Source organism: Solanum pennellii, chromosome 1 (assembly GCF_001406875.1).
Source record: "Solanum pennellii chromosome 1, SPENNV200".
Taxonomy (NCBI): Eukaryota; Viridiplantae; Streptophyta; class Magnoliopsida; order Solanales; family Solanaceae; genus Solanum; species Solanum pennellii.
In genome coordinates this window covers 70,446,122-70,466,552 of record NC_028637.1, presented here as the reverse complement: position 1 = coordinate 70,466,552, position 20,431 = coordinate 70,446,122, and the positions used below count along the sequence as shown (strand labels likewise).

The 20,431-nt window shown below is 40.1% G+C and overlaps 1 protein-coding gene across 2 annotated transcripts in view; it reads left to right on the top strand.

The window, feature by feature from the left end:
• LOC107007776 (nuclear export mediator factor Nemf) overlaps positions 1–20,198 on the top strand; it is a 41,052-nt gene extending 20,854 nt beyond the window's left edge. Inside the window, exons 9-14 of one of the 2 annotated variants that reach the window (XR_003575808.1) lie at positions 3,376–3,530; positions 14,875–14,980; positions 15,066–15,986; positions 17,129–17,238; positions 17,514–17,601; positions 19,063–19,078. Coding sequence is in view for 1 of the 2 variants with exons in the window: in XM_015206545.2 (XP_015062031.1) it covers positions 3,376–3,530; positions 14,875–14,980; positions 15,066–15,986; positions 17,514–17,601; positions 19,063–19,422; positions 19,620–19,813 (1,824 nt within the window). In the remaining variant the exon portion in view is untranslated. Of the gene's footprint in view, positions 1–3,375; positions 3,531–14,874; positions 14,981–15,065; positions 15,987–17,128; positions 17,239–17,513; positions 17,602–19,062; positions 19,423–19,619 lie in introns of those variants that run through there. The other variant, XM_015206545.2, reaches the window with a different exon arrangement.
• The last annotated feature ends 233 nt before the right edge of the window (positions 20,199–20,431 follow it).

The following is a 20,431-nucleotide window of genomic DNA, read 5'->3' as shown; positions in this document are numbered from 1 at the left end:
CACACACACACACACACACATATATATATATATATATATGTATATATATATATATATACATATATATATTCATATATATATAGGCTTAAGTCATAGGCGGCCCCTTAAAGTTGTCCGCATAATTGACTTAGACACCTCAATTAGGACATGTTCTAATTGAACCCTTAAATTGTTCAAAACATATACCCATTAAACACAAAATGCTTATGTGGCAAGATAGTGTGATTCACTGTCCTTGAGCGCATGAATAGATCCCAATACTATTATTTTTTGATTTTTTTAAAGTTGATTTTCTAATTTCTTGAAACCTAGATATATTATTAAATAACTAAAATTAAAAAGAAAAGGAAAACAAAATCCATTATCCTTCAACAATCGTCTTCTTCAGAGCACTCTGTGTTCTTCAATCTTTAGAAGATCTTTTACGCTTTGTTTTGGTTCCATGTTTATTTTTCTTTTTTTTTGTTTAAAAGAGAAACTGAATTATTACCAGCCAAATTCCTAAGCCACCATCCCCCGCCTCACCCCTTTCTCATATACTTTCGTTCTAGCATTGTTCCGCCATTCTCGATATCATTAGCATTATTTTGGAGTTGCAGAAGAGAATTTCATCAAAAAAATAATAATCAAATTGTGTCAAAAATAATTTCGGTGAAACACCATTTTTTCCGGCAAGACTAATACGAATCTGAAGTTATTTTCTTAAAATTATTAAAAGTTCATAAACCTTAAAAAACTTACAACATAGAGGAATTAAAGAAATATGTGAATCTGAATTGACGTTTGAAAAAAAAAAGAGGTGAGATTTGGAGAAATAGCACAACAATGCTGATGAATTTTAGTATAAAGGAGATGGGGCAGGTGTATCAGTGGGGGAAAAAATCCTTGTGTGAATTGAGAGAGGAAAATCGGAGTTTCCATCATTATCGAAGTGTTTCTGATGTATATGGAGGCGATGTGGTTGGGTGAGTGCTATGCAAAGAAGAAACAAAGAAGAAAGGTTCTTTTTCTATTTCTATTTTATATATATATATTTTTTGACTAAAAAAGTAGTTTTATTTTATTTATTTTTTCTAATTTATTTTTTTAATTGTTATTATGGGGTCAATGCCACATGTCTTTTTTTTATTGGTTATTGTACCATATCATCCACGAGTGTATGTCACTCACTCTCTATTTTTAATTGTTTGTCAGAAAATGTTCAATAGGAATATATTTTAACTAATAAAGGTGTTCAATTGGAACAAATCTTAGATAAGATGTCTAACTGAATTATGCAGACAACTTTAAGGGGTCGGGAATGACTTAGGCCTATATATATACATACATACATACATACATATATATGTATGTGTGTATATATATATATATATATATATGTATGTATGTATATATGTATATATATGTATGTATGTATATATGTATATATATGTATGTATATATATATATATATATATATATGTACACATGTATATACATATGTATATATATATGTATAACACCTTTCTACTCCGAAATCAAATTAACGAGCGTTCGGTGACGTTTGAAAGAAGACTCAAAGACCTTTAATTCAGCGGGTCTTCAGCCACAAGACTCGTCATATTCTAAGAAAAGTGGTTGTTTGAAGTTGAGCTTAGTAGGAACTTATATGAAAACTCAACCGGTAAAGAAGTTTCCAACTCATATCCAAATCGCTTACCACACTTGAGAACTAACCTTAAACACATATATACAAATGGAAATCACCGTGTTCAGGCCTATACACATACAAGGAATGGTTTGGATCTTAGCTTAGAATTTGCAGGGTGTTACACTTTTCATAGTCCATCTATTGGGGCCTTTCTAGACATTAGTGTTGGGGTTTTCCATTGGAAGTTATAGAAGATCTTTTTTTTTTTTTGAAAATGGTAAGGTTGTATTCTTTAGCATTATGGACATGCTGGCCACCACCAAAAAGTGTCAATTACAAATTTTATATCAAATCTATAATCTGATCTATATCTACTATACACAACCAAAAAAGAAGAGATACTATACAATTCCATTTGACCTTGTGTATGGAATTGGATCTATTGTTGAAACATCTACTGCTCCTTTCCTTCCATACTGACCACCATATACATGATGGTATTAACCTCCACCATCTCTTCTGGCTCTTGGTACCTCCTCTCCTTACCCAATTCTTCAACACGTTTGATGTACGTTCTGGCACTGTCCAATTCAGATTTGAGATGCTAAGGAACAAATTCTAGATTTGAGCAGTGTAATTACAGTGCAAGAAGAGGTGGCTGTTAGTTTCACTTGTCAAATTGCATAGAAAACACCTAGGGACCAGCTGTCTACCCTTCTTCTGAAGTACTTCTTGTGTTAAACAAGCTCTCTTTATCACTAGCCAAGTGAAGCATTTCATTTTTGTAGGAATATCCCCCTTCCAAAAATAGTTCCACAGGTGTTTTGGTCTCCCTGCCATCACCTGGAGACCTCTTCTATAGGCACTGTTGACTGAGAAAAGGCCTTCTTTGCTGTGTTTCGACAACATCCTGTCAGTGGCATTTGCGTTGATGGTCACTCTGCCTAGCATCCCTAATATCTCAGCCACCCTTTCCACCTCCCAATCATTGAGGATTCTTCTAGAAACTAGATCCCAGCAATCACCAACTAGATCTTTTATGTGATTTCTGATAATTATTTTTCATAGAATTCTTTGCCTTTTATCTTGTGTGAATACTATGTCGGGATATGTCTATGTTTCATAGTATGTTGCCTGTGTATCATCCATTGAAGTTGATAATGTTAAAATTAACAAAAAGTGAACTGTCAGCTCAGTGATTGGCCCCATAGTTATCTAAAAAGTATCGACTTGGTATATAAGCACTTTTTAATTACAAGCACTGTAAAATTTATTACCACAAACATAACAAAATTCCAGTACAACCAAAAACCACCAAGTAAAAGCAACTAAAGAGCTCCCAAATCCCACCACCTTCTAGGAGGGTTCAAGGAAGATTAGGGCGCTAAACTAAGTACAAATATGCTCAATAAAGTGTGTACATTTCCAAGCCCGTTTTGACTCTCCAAGCATTTTTTTATTTCTTTAATACTGAATTTAATATCCTATACTGTAGCACTCTTCTGAACAGTATAATTTCTGAATATATATAACCACTTTGCGGTACACAAATATGCTTTTTCTTTTAATTTTTTTTTATATGTAGTTACTTTTATGGATTGCTGATGTATGTTACAGGAAAGTAAAGTGAATAAAGCTTCTTGTTACACTTGAACTTCTTTTTTGATGGAACATACTCATCTGAGGGCTGTTTATTTGTACTGTTGAGTGACACATCACTTCTCTTCTCCACTATAAATATGCAGGAAAAGACAGTTGCTGTGATTTCGCATATGCGCAAAGTTCACTGGTTTGAGAAATTTAATTGGTTCATCAGTAGTGAGAATTATCTAGTCATAAGTGGACGTGATGCACAACAGAATGAGATGATAGTCAAGCGATACATGTCCAAGGGAGATTTGTAAGTTAATTATACTTAATTGGTTGTCAAGATGATTCAATCCCACATTAAGAACCACTTCTTTTTGGCTTGAATGTTTTTTTCTTTTAAAAACTGCCTCCAATGATCATTGATATGAAAGAGTTACATTTTGAAGTTTGTTATACCAAACTTAATGCAAGATCTTGTGATAGAAATAGAGTTAGATAAACTCTACAAGTTAACACCAAAAAAGGGGGGAGGCTAAGTTAGCTATTACTCTACTAACTTGACTCCTTAACAAGAGGATTCAGGGGGGTTCGTAAATAAAATTAGAAGGTTTAACCTGTTTTATTCTGAAGGAAGGGAGCTCCCATCTATCCGTGTTAATTAATCCTGAACTTCCCTCGGGAGATCACAGAAAAAGTTGAAATCATAGAAAAAGTTGAAATCATGTATTGTATCAACACTATAACTCCTGGATACTGATATATCAGCAGGTTTGTTGGCTTCCCTCAAGCAACGACTGATGATAAATCTATGAGATTCAACTATTTGTTGTGCTTCTTGAATTAATTTATCTAATCTCCAAGGCGTTCTCCATTATCTGTTTATGCATTTAACTAAGAGTAGGGAATTCGTTTCTCTCCAAACCCTATCATAACCTCTACTAACACACTAGCTAAGACTATATAGTAGTGCACGGGGTTTAGTCATGTTGCTATTACCTTGGCCTAGATGTAAAGAGTAAGCAAACATCATGTTGCCTTGGCTGTCTTGATTAGCCCTCCTCCACCACAACTTCCTTGTATGCAACTTCCATCACTGTTGAGCTTAATAAAATTTCTAGGTGGTTTGAGCCATTTTACTCTGATGGAAGTTCTTTGATTGATGTTCGCTTCAAAGATTTGACAAAGGCTATTCCAGCTTTCCCCTATCTTTGCTTGACCAAAATTCTTCTGTGTAACCTGCAATAGAGTGTAAGTGATGCTAGTTTTGGGTCTGAAAAAAGAAGGCTTTACACTCTCAAATTTATTGCTACACCTAGTTCTGCAGAGTTCCCAACAAATGATTAGGGGTAGAGCTTTAGATATGAAAGCTGCAATGAGGTTTTTAGTATTCAAATTCCACCAACGGAGTAATATCATCTTGAGAGTGTTGTGCATATGTCTAATTCCCAGCGACCCTGCAACTTCCAGATTCTTTTACATTGTAGAACTAGACAAAAAGGTGATCTACATTTTCAATATCTGTGTTAGAGTCATCAGAAGTACAACAATGACATCCAGGATTGATACTAATTCCAAACATTTTAGTAACTCTTTCATCAGTTGGAAGTCTATTGTGAATTGCCCTCTAAGTCAAAAACGTCATCTGGAAAGGGATGTCCTTGTTCCATATGCTTTTAGCCATAATGTTGATCCCCCTTTTATGCCTATGTTATTCCAGGCCAAGCTCGTGCTGAGTTCCCCAGTAGATGTATCAGTCCAAATAGGATAGTCTTCTTTGTTGTTGTCCAAGTGGATACCCATATTGCTGATCCTATTTTTATCTTTTGTGTGAAGTTGGTATTGCAAAGTATCCAATGCTGAATTCCCTCTGTTAAGACAGAGTTGAGATTGATATTACTATGGGAGTTGTCGTAAGGGTGCAGAAGATAAAGCGGTCCCAAGTTGGACCAGTTATCAAACCAACATGACACATCCCCTTTCCCAACCCTCCAATAGATATTTTTCGGTGTTAAATTTGACCCCACAGAGAGATTTCCAGTATTGAGAGGTTCCTCTTGTCCATTGGACCTTCACAGGGTGTTGATTGTTCTAGTACTTGGCTCTCATGAAATCACTCCAAAGAGATTTAGAAGTTCTGAGGAAATAGTAGAGGGGAATTCGGAGTTAACTCAGCCTACAACTTGATGGATCAAACAAACCGACAAACATACAGTTGGCCATGGAAACAAATATGGAGAAGCAAAATGCTTCATAAAATCTCATGCTTCATATGGTTATTGGCCAAAGAAGCTGCTCTAACTCAAGATAACTTGAAGAAAAGAGGGATAACCTTATGTTCTAGTTGCTTGCTTTGTGTGGAGGCATTAGAGACAGGAAACCATCTGATCCTACAATGCAAGTATACCCAACAACTATGGAGGATTTTTTTAAATCTCAAAGGCATATCCTGGCCCATGCCCAGGAAGGTCTCAGAGGCTTTGAAGAGTTGGGAGGCAGCAGGGGTGATGCAAAGGATAGAAGCAGATGGAGAATTATCCCTGCTAGTATATGGTAGACTATTTGGAAAGAAAGGTATTTTGGGAGCATAAAGAATGATGTCCAAAGTGTTAAGTTAAACTGCATTTTATGGTTATGTTTTTGGTGTACTCAAGTATACTCTAATGATGCTGTATCAGTAATTGATGTTTTAGACTTAATATAGACCAAAACAAGTGGAAAGGAGACATCTGTGTATAATGGTTTGATGACATGGGTTGTACTGTTTGTAATATAATACAAAGTTACCTATTATTAAAAAGAAGATTTAGAAGTTCTGAGCTTCCACCATTGTTGACTTCAAAGAAATTCAATTCTTCTAAAATTGATGCCACCTTCCACAAATGGATAGCACGAGTTATCCCAAGTGATCCAGTGATGCTTGTTTCCAGTGTCTTGTCCAGACCAAAAGAACCTAGCTAAGCATTTTTCAATAATTTCAAAAGTTCCCTTAGGAGGATCAACAACATGGTCTAATGAGGATGGCTCTGCCACCAAAAAAGAGGAGATTAGAGTACCATCCTCTAATTTTGCTAGTAACCTTTTTGACAATGTCATTGTAATACGAAATCTTCTTTTTCCCGGTGATTAAGGGACAACAAAGATACTTGATGGGAAATTTATGGTAAACCATACCGGTGAGCCTTCTCATTCTGGTGATAGTGTCAAGACTAGCTTTGGATTTGAGGGACAAACAACTCTCGTTTCTATTAATAAGTTGGCCAATGTTGTCTTCATATTTCTTGAGAGTGTCCAGAATCATTTTAAGAGATCTTGTCCCCACTGCAAAAGATGATTGTGTCATTAGCAAATGTTAAGTGGTTGACCTGGGGATCATTGGCCCTCATGTAGAAACCTTTGTACCCAATCTTGGTTTGCAGACCTGTCAACATATGTGAAAGCAATTAAGCACTCAGAATAAAAAGAGAAGGGGATAGATGATACGCTCAAATTACACCTCCCTAAAAAAACATAAGCGATCGTTATCAAGTAAAGAATCCAACTAGTAGGTTGGGGTCGATCCCACGAGGAAATATGGGGACTTAACTTTAACCCACAATTATATCTTTCAGTCAAGGTATTTCCGAAACAATGAAGTAAAGGGGGGTTTTGTGAAACAACTTCCTTTAATTTTATGATTAGGAAGTGAACAAGAGTAAACTTTAGTTGTTCTCAAGATGAGAAAGTAACTAGGGTATGTGTTCATAATGCGGTATTCCTAGTAATAACAATTCTTTTCTAGTGTATTACATGCAAAGTGATAAGTTATGTATCTCTAAATTCTTGGTCCGACATCTGGAGAATTTCACCGCGCACCTTGGTCTGACTACGTGTATATATTTACTAACCATTACCATTACCTCATATTAGACATCACATTGATGTATGACTTAGTTTTCACCCTCGTACCAATTTACACTACCTATTAGATAGTATCACACTAAATCTATGTTGATAATTCTTTTCTTATTAACTATCTCCTTGGTCCTGCTAGTAGCAACAAGGCGAGTTCTACCGTGTCCACTCGTTAAAAAGATTTCTAAGCGAAAGAATTATAAAAAAAACACTATTCAAGAATTGCTTAATTACTTGTGGATTTACTTACCATATTAGTAAGAACATAATCCATGTTGATAGATGAAGAAATCATGAACTTACGTTATAAGAATAGTATACCCAAAAATTGCACTTGAATTGCAAACCAAAAGCTTTGTGAAATTAGGTCGTTCGTCTAACTCGCACCTCAAAAGCTAGCTCAAAGGGAGGAGGATTGCCCATGTCTAATAAGGGGTCCACCCATCTCATTAACCACCGATGTGAGACTTTTGTCATTCTTTAATACCCCACCTCACGCCCAGTGCTAGCATTTGGTGCGTGGACAATTTTGATTTTTGGGGACTCCAACATCGGGTGAGACGATCCCTGCTCTGATACCATTTTTAATTAGGTCTTAGGCCTAACTCACACCCCAAAAGCTAGCTCAAAGGGAGGAGAATTGTCCAAGCCTTATAAGGAGTCCACCCATCTCATTAACCACCGATGTGGGACTTTTGTCATTCTTTAACACCCCACCTCACTCCCAGTGCTTAGCATATGGTGCATGAACAATTTTGATTTTTGGGGCCCCCAACATCGGGTGAGACGGCCCCTGCTTTGATACCATGTGAAATTAGGTCTTAGCCCTAACTCACACTCCAAAAGCTAGCTCAAAGGGAGGAGAATTGTCCAAGCCTTATAAGGAGTCCACCCATCTCATTACCCACCGATGTGGGACTTTTGTCATTCTTTAACACCCCACCTCACTCCCAGTGCTTAGCATATGGTGCATGAACAATTTTGATTTTTGGGGCCCCCAACATCGGGTGAGACGGCCCCTGCTTTGATACCATGTGAAATTAGGTCTTAGCCCTAACTCACACTCCAAAAGCTAGCTCAAAGGGAGGAGAATTGTCCAAGCCTTATAAGGAGTCCACCCATCTCATTACCCACCGATGTGGGACTTTTGTCATTCTTTAACACCCCACCTCACTCCCAGTGCTTAGCATATGGTGCATGAACAATTTTGATTTTTGGGGCCCCCAACATCGGGTGAGACGGCCCCTGCTTTGATACCATGTGAAATTAGGTCTTAGCCCTAACTCACACTCCAAAAGCTAGCTCAAAGGGAGGAGAATTGTCCAAGCCTTATAAGGAGTCCACCCATCTCATTACCCACCGATGTGGGACTTTTGTCATTCTTTAACACCCCACCTCACTCCCAGTGCTTAGCATATGGTGCATGAACAATTTTGATTTTTGGGGCCCCCAACATCGGGTGAGACGGCCCCTGCTTTGATACCATGTGAAATTAGGTCTTAGCCCTAACTCACACTCCAAAAGCTAGCTCAAAGGGAGGAGAATTGTCCAAGCCTTATAAGGAGTCCACCCATCTCATTACCCACCGATGTGGGACTTTTGTCATTCTTTAACACCCCACCTCACTCCCAGTGCTTAGCATATGGTGCATGAACAATTTTGATTTTTGGGGCCCCCAACATCGGGTGAGACGGCCCCTGCTTTGATACCATGTGAAATTAGGTCTTAGCCCTAACTCACACTCCAAAAGCTAGCTCAAAGGGAGGAGAATTGTCCAAGCCTTATAAGGAGTCCACCCATCTCATTACCCACCGATGTGGGACTTTTGTCATTCTTTAACACCCCACCTCACTCCCAGTGCTTAGCATATGGTGCATGAACAATTTTGATTTTTGGGGCCCCCAACATCGGGTGAGACGGCCCCTGCTTTGATACCATGTGAAATTAGGTCTTAGCCCTAACTCACACTCCAAAAGCTAGCTCAAAGGGAGGAGAATTGTCCAAGCCTTATAAGGAGTCCACCCATCTCATTACCCACCGATGTGGGACTTTTGTCATTCTTTAACACCCCACCTCACTCCCAGTGCTTAGCATATGGTGCATGAACAATTTTGATTTTTGGGGCCCCCAACATCGGGTGAGACGGCCCCTGCTTTGATACCATGTGAAATTAGGTCTTAGCCCTAACTCACACTCCAAAAGCTAGCTCAAAGGGAGGAGAATTGTCCAAGCCTTATAAGGAGTCCACCCATCTCATTACCCACCGATGTGGGACTTTTGTCATTCTTTAACACCCCACCTCACTCCCAGTGCTTAGCATATGGTGCATGAACAATTTTGATTTTTGGGGCCCCCAACATCGGGTGAGACGGCCCCTGCTTTGATACCATGTGAAATTAGGTCTTAGCCCTAACTCACACTCCAAAAGCTAGCTCAAAGGGAGGAGAATTGTCCAAGCCTTATAAGGAGTCCACCCATCTCATTACCCACCGATGTGGGACTTTTGTCATTCTTTAACACCCCACCTCACTCCCAGTGCTTAGCATATGGTGCATGAACAATTTTGATTTTTGGGGCCCCCAACATCGGGTGAGACGGCCCCTGCTTTGATACCATGTGAAATTAGGTCTTAGCCCTAACTCACACTCCAAAAGCTAGCTCAAAGGGAGGAGAATTGTCCAAGCCTTATAAGGAGTCCACCCATCTCATTACCCACCGATGTGGGACTTTTGTCATTCTTTAACACCCCACCTCACTCCCAGTGCTTAGCATATGGTGCATGAACAATTTTGATTTTTGGGGCCCCCAACATCGGGTGAGACGGCCCCTGCTTTGATACCATGTGAAATTAGGTCTTAGCCCTAACTCACACTCCAAAAGCTAGCTCAAAGGGAGGAGAATTGTCCAAGCCTTATAAGGAGTCCACCCATCTCATTAACCACCGATGTGGGACTTTTGTCATTCTTTAACACCCCACCTCACTCCCAGTGCTTAGCATATGGTGCATGAACAATTTTGATTTTTGGGGACCCCAACATCGGGTGAGACGGCCCCTGCTTTGATACCATGTGAAATTAGGTCTTAGCCCTAACTCACACTCCAAAAGCTAGCTCAAAGGGAGGAGGATTGCTCAAATCTTATAAGGGGTCCACCCATCTCATTAACCACCGATGTGGGACTTTGTCATTCTTTAACAAGCTTCAAAATCAAATCCGAGAATTAATTATTTGCCAAAGTTGCAAAACTGATCTCCAAAACATAAAGTAGAACAATAGTAGTTGTAGCTAACCCAAAAAAACGAGATTTTATGCCCTATTTATAGAAAATAAAATCCTAATTAAAAAGAAATTCAAATAAATAAAGTTTGTACGGCTTCAATCTATGAGATCAACTGACGGACCGTCGATAGATCGATGGTCCGTGCTTCTCTTCCGTCAGCCAGAACTTATAAAAATATTTTAACCTCCGTTTTGCATCTTCTTTAAATCAAATGAGGGAACAACAACACGGTCCGTCGACCAATCTACGATCCGTCGATGCTCCTCCGTGACTCCACACTTAGAATCTTCAAGTATTAGGTATTGAAACCCTCGTAGTATCATACTATGATCCACCAGTACGACGGACCGTCAATGCTAGCTGTGGTTCCACACTTAGTGCCTGGGCTGCTCATTTATGATCCTCATCTACGGGGTGTCAATGGATCGACTCCGTTGATTGCCTCCGTAGGTCCCTTTTTCTGCACTTATTCAGTTGTCTCCTTCGTTTTATGCCTGAACATCTTTCCTGCAAAACAAGACACAAAACATATTAAAACCAATACAAAACAGCTCTAGACACACACAACCCTTAAGTGAAAAGCATTAGAAATATCGTGAACTCACGGTACATCAACACCCTTAACTTAAATTCGTTGTTTGTCCTCAAGCGATGCACTATGACCCTAAACGACACTTGCATAGAAGCAGACAATTTAAGCTCGAGCAATCACATGGCTATCTATCTCGACTCTTCCTTGTTTGGGTGCAAGCCTACGTGTCTACGTCTCGACAAGCTAACTCATGATCATATCATGACACGAATTTACCAGTCAATAAACACCTCCACTGTTTTTCCTATCACCAAGGTACTAATTTTTTCATAATGTAACTAGTGCTCACTTAAAATATAATCCTCAGTTTTCACACGCCATAGGCTTCCCTTATCTTCGCTGCTTAGGTTCACCAAACTAGACTCTAGGATCATGGTAGGACTTTCTTGGCTTGTAATGTAGGCTCAGGGTCAGGTGTGGTACATTTGGGTGCATTTAGTGACTATCTGCCCTCCTTGACATTACAACTAGGCCTTCCACCTCTTTTATTATTGACACCCTATTTCTTTTTCTCTTCTTTCCGTTGATTCATTTCAACCTTAGGTGTGACTTTATCTTTTGTATCTTTTTCTCAAAAAATTCTTCTCTCTCTTTTTTTTTTACTTTCACTTGTTCTTTCATTTTCGCCAAGTCACATCCTTCTCTTTACTTATTCTTTTCTTTTCAACATCCAACTCTTTTCACACCTATATATGGGTCTTCTCTCTTAATAGCCACCCTCAACTCATGACTTTTTCACGAGTCGAGGTGCACAATACCCGATGTCGGTCAGGTCCAAGACGAGGTCACTTTTGCATTAGCCACCCTCAACTTAGGCTTTTGGCCTAAGTCGAAGTGCACATGTCCAAGGAGGGACTGAGACCAAAACATTAGACCGTGGAAAGGCGAGTTGGTGAGTTAGAAAGAAATGGTTTATTAAAGGCTCAAAGTATTCGGATCGAAGGGAACATTCACTTCATTTGGTCAACTCTTTTAGGCTAGTTGTGGACTATTCCGGACAAGGGCCTATGATCACTTCCTAGCTTCTAGAGCAGATTCCCTTAGCAGGACTAACCGGACAAGTTCTAGTTAGGCATCAACTGTCGAACAATCAAATATTCTCACACTCACTTGGCACATCATTGCATTATCAGATTATCAGAATTCCCAGTTCAAGTTTTAGTTACAGGTCATGCAGTTGGTGCATTTTCATGTCATGTTTAGAGCTATCACATTCAACTTATCTGAGCCTATACATGCAAGCACTTTAATTTGACGGGTCTCATTTTTCATTAGCGATCATGCTTTAATCTTTCATGATTCTACACATACACTTACTAATATATGCCGGTTCAACAAAAATTTAAACAGTCTCTTGGGGAAAAAGAACACAGGCAAAAAAAACCCAAAAGAGAATCGTGAGTTGTGCTACTCAAACTTCACCCTATCACTCACATTTCATTTACCCCACCCCAAGAAAAGAGTGTAATTGTCCCAATGCACAATAAATCATAGAAAGCATAATGTTAGGTGAAGCAAACCTGTGGCGCATAGCGCTGAAGACCTATCAACAAGCGGGTGGGTCAGGTTTCTTGGAGCTCGCAGGGACAAGAATTGAGTTACCATCAGCAGTGGCCACATCTCCAAGGATGACACCATCAGTAATGCCATCCGCCACTCTATCGTCACCACCAGTAGTGCTCACTGCTCCACTCATGGGCCCGAAACTTGATGCCCCAACAACTAACTCTTGCAGCCTCCTCTGGCGCATCTCTTCATCCACTCTCGAGGCCCTCCTAGCCTGTTCCACCTACGTTCGCTCCCTTCTTCTGGCACGAGCCTCATCACCTGCCTCATCGGGGTCGTTAGAACGATGCCTCTTGCCACGAGCACGTGGTTTGGGCTGTGTCTCAGCATGTGCCTTGAATAAGGCCTCAAGGACAGTATCTTCAGCCAGCTCTGTGGGGGAATGCTCCGGCTCAATCTCCAGCATCTCGAAGGTAGCATCTACATCAGCTCGTAGGCTAGCCAACTCCGTCTAAATGGTGGTGAGATGTGGTGGGGGCTGGTCGTGCCAGAACTCACAACTCAAATGTGTCCAGGCGTTTGTGAACTGCCTGAATCTGCAACTCCGTTTGTTTGGCCACCTTTTTTTCTATGGGGTCCTCGGCCTCCGCTATGGACTTTTGCATCCAAGTCTGTATATGATGGAGCAAGGTGGCCATCTAGGCCTTTAGTTTCTGCACTCTAGCTAAAGGAATCACTGCTACGGCTGTGGGTGGTGTGGACCTAGAAGAGTTAGGGGCCCTGCTGGCAGCGTGAGAAGAGGAGGCCGGGGTGGGGTCGGTGTGCTTTGGTATGGAGGGGTCAGCGTCTTGTGCTTGCTCCACCGTGTTTGCAAGATTTTCGCCCAATGAAAGAACCTTGACCCGAGGCTCTCTGCGGGGTCCCGCCACATTAGCCTCATCTCTGATGAGACCTATATCTAACGTTCCGGTCGGTCGAATGAGTTTATCGAAGTGCTAGATTGGCACTCTAGTGTCCCTGCACATCTGAAGGATCAAACACGGAAAAAGGGCAAGTAGTGGAGGTCTTGAACACTCTCTCGTGTGTCTCCGCCAACATATCTGGGCAAAGTCAATCTCCAACCCTGCTACTAGTGCTGCAACCATGACTGCCCTGTCCCACTTGAGTACGTTGTCGGCCGGTGTTGGTGATACTCTGTTTCTGACCCAGCCAGAAGAATTTGGCCACAAAGTTCAGTGTAGCCTTCCTGATGCTAATGCTCCCTCAGGATGCTGTGACAAACTTCTTCCTTTTGTGAGCTGATGTTGTTAGTAATCCAGTGTAAGAGAATTACTTGCTTTTATCTCTACCGCTAGGAGGGTTGGTGCCGGGAGTATTACTAGTTGAAGCATGGAGGGAGTCTTGTGGAAATTGAGAGTTCGTTGTATTGGGGATTTTGGGGTTGTTTGTGAAGAAAAGGATTGTGTTTGTTTGGATTTATTGCTGGACCAAAGAGATCAATGTTGATGCTCATCTCAGCTTCTCCGCCAAGAGATTCCGGCGAGAAGTTACCGTTCGGATTTCACAGAATAGTCTAGAGAGAAGGCAGAGAAGAGAGTCAAAAGCATAAATTTGAATTAAGAACCACTTAAGATTCTTTATGTAAATTTAAGACGACAGTCAAAAGTGTGGTTAATCAAACATTTATTGGGAAATCGTATTGGGGCGGCTGCTACCTTTACTTTTAGATGTTGATGCTCCGAAAAGTTATGTTCCTTCCATTTCAGTATATATGATGCTCTTTTCATTTCTGAGCCGTTCCAAAATGTTTGCACCATTTTAAAATAATATTATTCTATATAACTTTCACAATCTTAAAGAACTTAAGATTTCTTTTTCTACTCAAATCTTATCCTACGGTCTGATGAAACTAAATCTTTTTAATCATTACTTCAATGTTTTCTCCATGTATTATAAACTAGTCAAATTAACATTTTAAAATCTGTGCCCTGTCAAGCACTGACATAAGTATAGGATGTATGGAGTTTAGAGATGTTACTTGCTGTACTGTGTTATCCTCAAATTCGGTCATTGGAAAAGAGACATCAGTTTATGATGACCCAAAAAGGAAAGGATTACATTCGACTGTAGAATGGAGTAACTGAATTAACACTTTATCAAATATAAGCAATTTAGAGTAATAGAATGTGGTAAATCTGCATTCTGTATCAGGATATAGTGATCCAAACTTTTGTGCTACAATACCTTTTGTCAATTTCCAATTAATGTATGTCTAGTTTTTATATGACATTAGATACTAAAACTGTCTTGTGAATCTGGTTAAGTTAGTAGGGAATTTGTTCCTTTGTATGTGATTGTTGTATGAGAAATATTTTCCTTGCAATAGGTACATTCATGCAGATCTCCATGGAGCTTCCAGCACTGTGATCAAGAATCACAAACCTGAGATGCCAATACCTCCTCTCACATTGAACCAAGCGGGATGCTACACTGTAAGTTGTGCAGATTTCATATTATTGTATCTGCTGTAGGTGGGAAGCAACAACCTCACAAATATTTACTGAATTTGCACTGTAGGTTTGCCAAAGCCAGGCTTGGGACTCAAAGATAGTGACTAGCGCTTGGTGGGTTTATCCTCATCAGGTCAGTAAAACTGCTCCTACAGGTGAATATCTAACAGTGGGAAGTTTCATGATCCGTGGCAAAAAGAATTTTCTTCCACCACACCCTCTTGTTATGGGCTTTGGAATATTGTTTCGCATGGATGAAAGTTCTTTGGGGTTTCACTTGAATGAAAGGAGAGTTAGAGGTGAAGAGGAAGGATTAAATGATGCTGAACAATGTGAGCCATCGAAAGCAATTCCTGTATCCGACTCGGAGGAGGAGTTGTCGATGGAAACACCCGTTGTAGATATGCAGGGCATAACAGATATGCCAAAGGATAGGTCAAATGTTCCGGGTGTTTCTTCTGAAGCTCAATCCAATATCTGCTTGAGCATCTCTGATGATCAAGCTAGCAATTCAGTCAACTCTTCTATTGAAGTTAATTGCAATAATAATGATGGTACATCAGATTCTTTGGGGATAATGGCTACTTCTGGGGCATCACAGCTGGAGGATCTTATTGATAGAGCTCTCGAAATTGGATCTTCTACTGCATCTACTAAGAATTATGGGGTCCCTTCTCCCTCAGGATCTGCAGGGCAGCATAATGATGAAGAAAAAAAAGTATCACAGAGAGAAAAGCCTTATATTACAAAAACTGAAAGAAGAAAGCTTAAAAAAGGCAGTGATAGCTCTGAGGGTGCACCCACTGTGCGAGGAAAGCAGTCTGAAGAAAATCAGAAGACTCAGAAGCAGTGTGAGGGAGATGTAAACAAAGCAAAGTCTGGTGGCGGGAAAGTCAGTCGTGGGCAAAAGGGTAAACTTAAGAAGATAAAAGAGAAATATGCAGATCAGGATGAGGAGGAGCGTCGTATTCGAATGGCGCTGCTGGCTGTGAGTATTATGAACAGTGTGTATTTTCATAATTGTTTCATTTTCAGTGGTTTGGTTTTCCTTCTTTTGTTCTGCTCGTCACTTTTGTAGGCTTAATGGCGTTAGTCTCTGGCTTCCTGCATTGGGTCTTGAACAGCTTTTGCTAGGAGTATCTTGGTACCTTGTAAAATAAAGAGTATCTTGTTTTACCGTCGTGACCTAAAGTTGTGGACATCATAAAAGTGAGACACATACAGGTTGCATTGATACAAACATGTGCTTACTATCCATCATTTTTTAGGTAGGGTCGGGGGTTATAGGGTTTGGAGTGAACTAAGAAAAAGTCAGACTTAAAAGGTAAAGATGCTCATTCTGATCCTGTTCTCTGGATCCATCTCATACAGTTCTTTGGTTCTTGTGAACTGAACAATATGAATCAAGTATATAAAGAAATTCCTTTGTTGACGTCGGGGTGGTGGGGGCAATATAGATACCCTGCATCAAATAGTACTTTACGTGGCTTCTGAAGTTTATTTGATAGTTTGGCCAATACTACTTCCTTGCCTCAAATTTCTTCTAGAACACGATAGTAGAGGTGAATGTGGATTAAACCCTGCATCAAGCGAGTATTGTTTTTTTTTGCTCTCGAGGTATTCCATGATCATCACAAAGTTTATTATACACTCTATGATGATATTACAACTGAGGAAAAGCCAGGAAGAAAGTTGAGTTATCAACCTCAAACTTCCTTCTACAAATGTATGAGCTAAAAAAGATGGATTGTCTGTCTGAAGTATTTTCCTCTTTATCTTTTTCTTCAAATCTGTCCAACTACACTTGATAGTCCATCACTTCTTGGATTTATTGGATCTACTTTGAAAAGTTACCGTGATGTTTGAAATTTATTTGATCTAGTCTGGTTAGTATGTGTTCCTCTCATCGAAGAGAATTTCCTCTCTGGTTTGGACTTATTGATGCTATGCCCTGACACTGCCTCTTTTTTCTTTTTCCAAAGGTCTTTCCTGTTACCTGTCCAGACTCTCTTCTTGGTGTCAGATCTATAAATCTTCTTTGAAGTAGTTTTTCACAGTATCATTTGTTTGCTTTTATTTTTCTTATGTTTTCTAAAAAGCTTGGGTAATTTATTGTTTCTGTTTGCACAGCACAACTACAATCTACTTCCAGAAAAAAATTCTCCGACATGACTATTTGTTCAAGTTCACCAAGGGCCATTACCAATCCATGATTAGATGCTTTCATTCCCATTACACTGGTAGCTCGTCGCTGATCCTGTTATCATACTTGATACGCATATCATGCATTTGATGATCTATTGTTTTTCTTAGTCTGTAAAAGAAAAGATGATCCATTATTTTCCGTTTTGTGTTTTTTCCTCTATCATTTACCATAACTTTTTCTGGTCACGCTTGGGTTTCCATCAGAAGTATATGAACTCACCAATGAGCACATATATGAACTTCTCCAAGATGTTTGCATTTTCATTATCCAGCTATGCTTGCATAAGTTACAGTTCCAATGAATTTGCAGTCTGCTGGAAAAGAAGAAAAGGCTGATCAAACAATCCAGATTGAAAAGGCTGATGCAGAGCCAGATAAGGGAGCAAAAGCAACTACTGGTAAGTTCTATGGCTGCTTAAATANGTGTCCGTCCGGAGCCCTCATTGGAGCCCCGACTAAATTAAGATCGCGCACTGCAGGGCCCATTCGAGTGACGCTCCCAACATATATATATATATATGGTTTCCCGCCCAGTGTCCGTCCGGAGCCCTCATTGGAGCCCCGACTAAATTAAGATCGCGCACTGCAGGGCCCATTCGAGTGACGCTCCCAACATATATATATATATATGGTTTCCCGCCCAGTGTCCGTCCGGAGCCCTCATTGGAGCCCCGACTAAATTAAGATCGCGCACTGCAGGGCCCATTCGAGTGACGCTCCCAACATATATATATATATATGGTTTCCCGCCCAGTGTCCGTCCGGAGCCCTCATTGGAGCCCCGACTAAATTAAGATCGCGCACTGCAGGGCCCATTCGAGTGACGCTCCCAACATATATATATATATATGGTTTCCCGCCCAGTGTCCGTCCGGAGCCCTCATTGGAGCCCCGACTAAATTAAGATCGCGCACTGCAGGGCCCATTCGAGTGACGCTCCCAACATATATATATATATATGGTTTCCCGCCCAGTGTCCGTCCGGAGCCCTCATTGGAGCCCCGACTAAATTAAGATCGCGCACTGCAGGGCCCATTCGAGTGACGCTCCCAACATATATATATATATATGGTTTCCCGCCCAGTGTCCGTCCGGAGCCCTCATTGGAGCCCCGACTAAATTAAGATCGCGCACTGCAGGGCCCATTCGAGTGACGCTCCCAACATATATATATATATATGGTTTCCCGCCCAGTGTCCGTCCGGAGCCCTCATTGGAGCCCCGACTAAATTAAGATCGCGCACTGCAGGGCCCATTCGAGTGACGCTCCCAACAGGATTTTCTCTATACCCAGGGGTCAAATCCGAGACCCTGGTTAAGGGTGAATAGTCCCACCACTGCACCGCCATTGCTGCCGAGTGGGATCCTACACTCACTTGTTCTATATTTGACTGCAGTATAAAATTTTCACTTAAGTTTGTGTTTGATTACAGCAAAAAAATAATTTGCCTGTACTGTCTGTCTCTTGTCAAACACGTTTTGGGAATTGATAGATGTTATTCAGTGACACATGGCATTAAATTCAGAGATCTGATTTCCCTCACAAAAAAGAGGGTGTTATAGTGGTGCATTAAATGAAAGTAACTTGCATTGCTATTTACATCTGTTGTAAATTTTGGTGAATCTTAGGACAGATAATGCCAAAACTTCTTCCATATATGAGAGTGGTTCAATTTCCCAATCTGTACCTTGCCTATTTGGAAGCACCTTGAAGATTGTATGCTTTTTGTTATTGATTGGGGGGAAAGCAGGTTGATAATAAAGGGTTACTTGAAATAAATACACAGTAATACAACATTTGTAGTGAGTGTTCTTTTTACTTTTGAGTTGGTGATTTTGTTTTGTTTATATGGTAATAGGGATTGAAGATGCTGCAAAAATATGTTACAAGTGTAAAAAGGCGGGTCATCTCTCTCGGGATTGTCAAGAAAATGCAGACGAGAGTCTGCAAAGTACATCGAATGGAGGGGATCCCCATTCTTTAACCAATGTGGGTAATGCTGCTAATGACAGGGACAGGATAGTCATGGAGGAGGAGGATATCCATGAGATTGGTGAAGAAGAGAGAGAGAAATTAAATGATGTGGACTACTTGACTGGAAATCCATTGCCAAATGATATTCTATTATATGCTGTGCCCGTCTGTGGTCCTTATAATGCAGTACAGTCGTACAAATATCGTGTGAAGTTGGTGCCAGGCACTGTTAAGAGAGGAAAAGGTACATCTTTCATGTTGTCACTGTTTTTTGGAAAATATTTTTATTTTACTTGTGTCTGTTAAGGTGTTACGCTGAAGTGATACTTTTGCTGCAGTATGCATAGGATTCCGGCTTATATTCTCATTTATATGCTGCTTCACTAGAACCATTTTTTAATTGCCTTGGCTTTTATTTTCTTGACAATTTCTCCTTTGCAGCGGCCAAGACAGCCATGAATTTGTTTAGTCACATGGCTGAGGCTACGAGCAGAGAGAAGGAATTGATGAAGGCATGCACAGATCCTGAGCTTGTTGCTGCAATTATGGGTAATGTCAAAATCACATCTTCAGGCCTTACTCAGCTGAAGCAAAAACAAAAGAGAAGCAAGAAGTCTAGCAAAGCAGAAAGCTAGTTAAGGAAAAGCAAAAGAGAAGCAAGAAGTCTAGCAAAGCAGAAAGCTAGTTAAGGAAAAGCTCTCTATACGATGGCAATAGTGAAAGTTATCATTCTCAAAAAAAAAAAAAAACAATGCCAATAGTGAGACGCGGTTGGTATTTGTCCTTATTCGATGTAAGATGAAGTTTTGATTTTTATCTAAATATATGGCTTCAGATCAAACTGATTTTGGCGTTTTTGTTGGACTCGGTCTCTCAAATTTTGTATGAAAATATGGAAATGATTAGATCATTGAGCTTGTCTTGTCGCTAGTTGGCTCAAGCTTGACTTGATTGATGAGTAATTTGCATTAAGAAGGAGATCATTCTGCTTTAATGTAAAATGTGCAAAGCTTTGATCAATCAGATTGCGGGCTCAAGTGGAATAACTGAAATGCTTCTATAATGAGATGAAATATTATTGTCAGGGTGGGGTTTTGCTGAGAACTCACTCACCCACTAGTTCTATCATGGTTTGGATGAAGATGTTAGTTGATTGTTACATCTCTTGCAACATATTAACTCCCTCATTTCAGTTAATTTTTGTCATTCTTCAAGTCTAACATAAAATTACATGTTTCGTAATTACTCAAAAA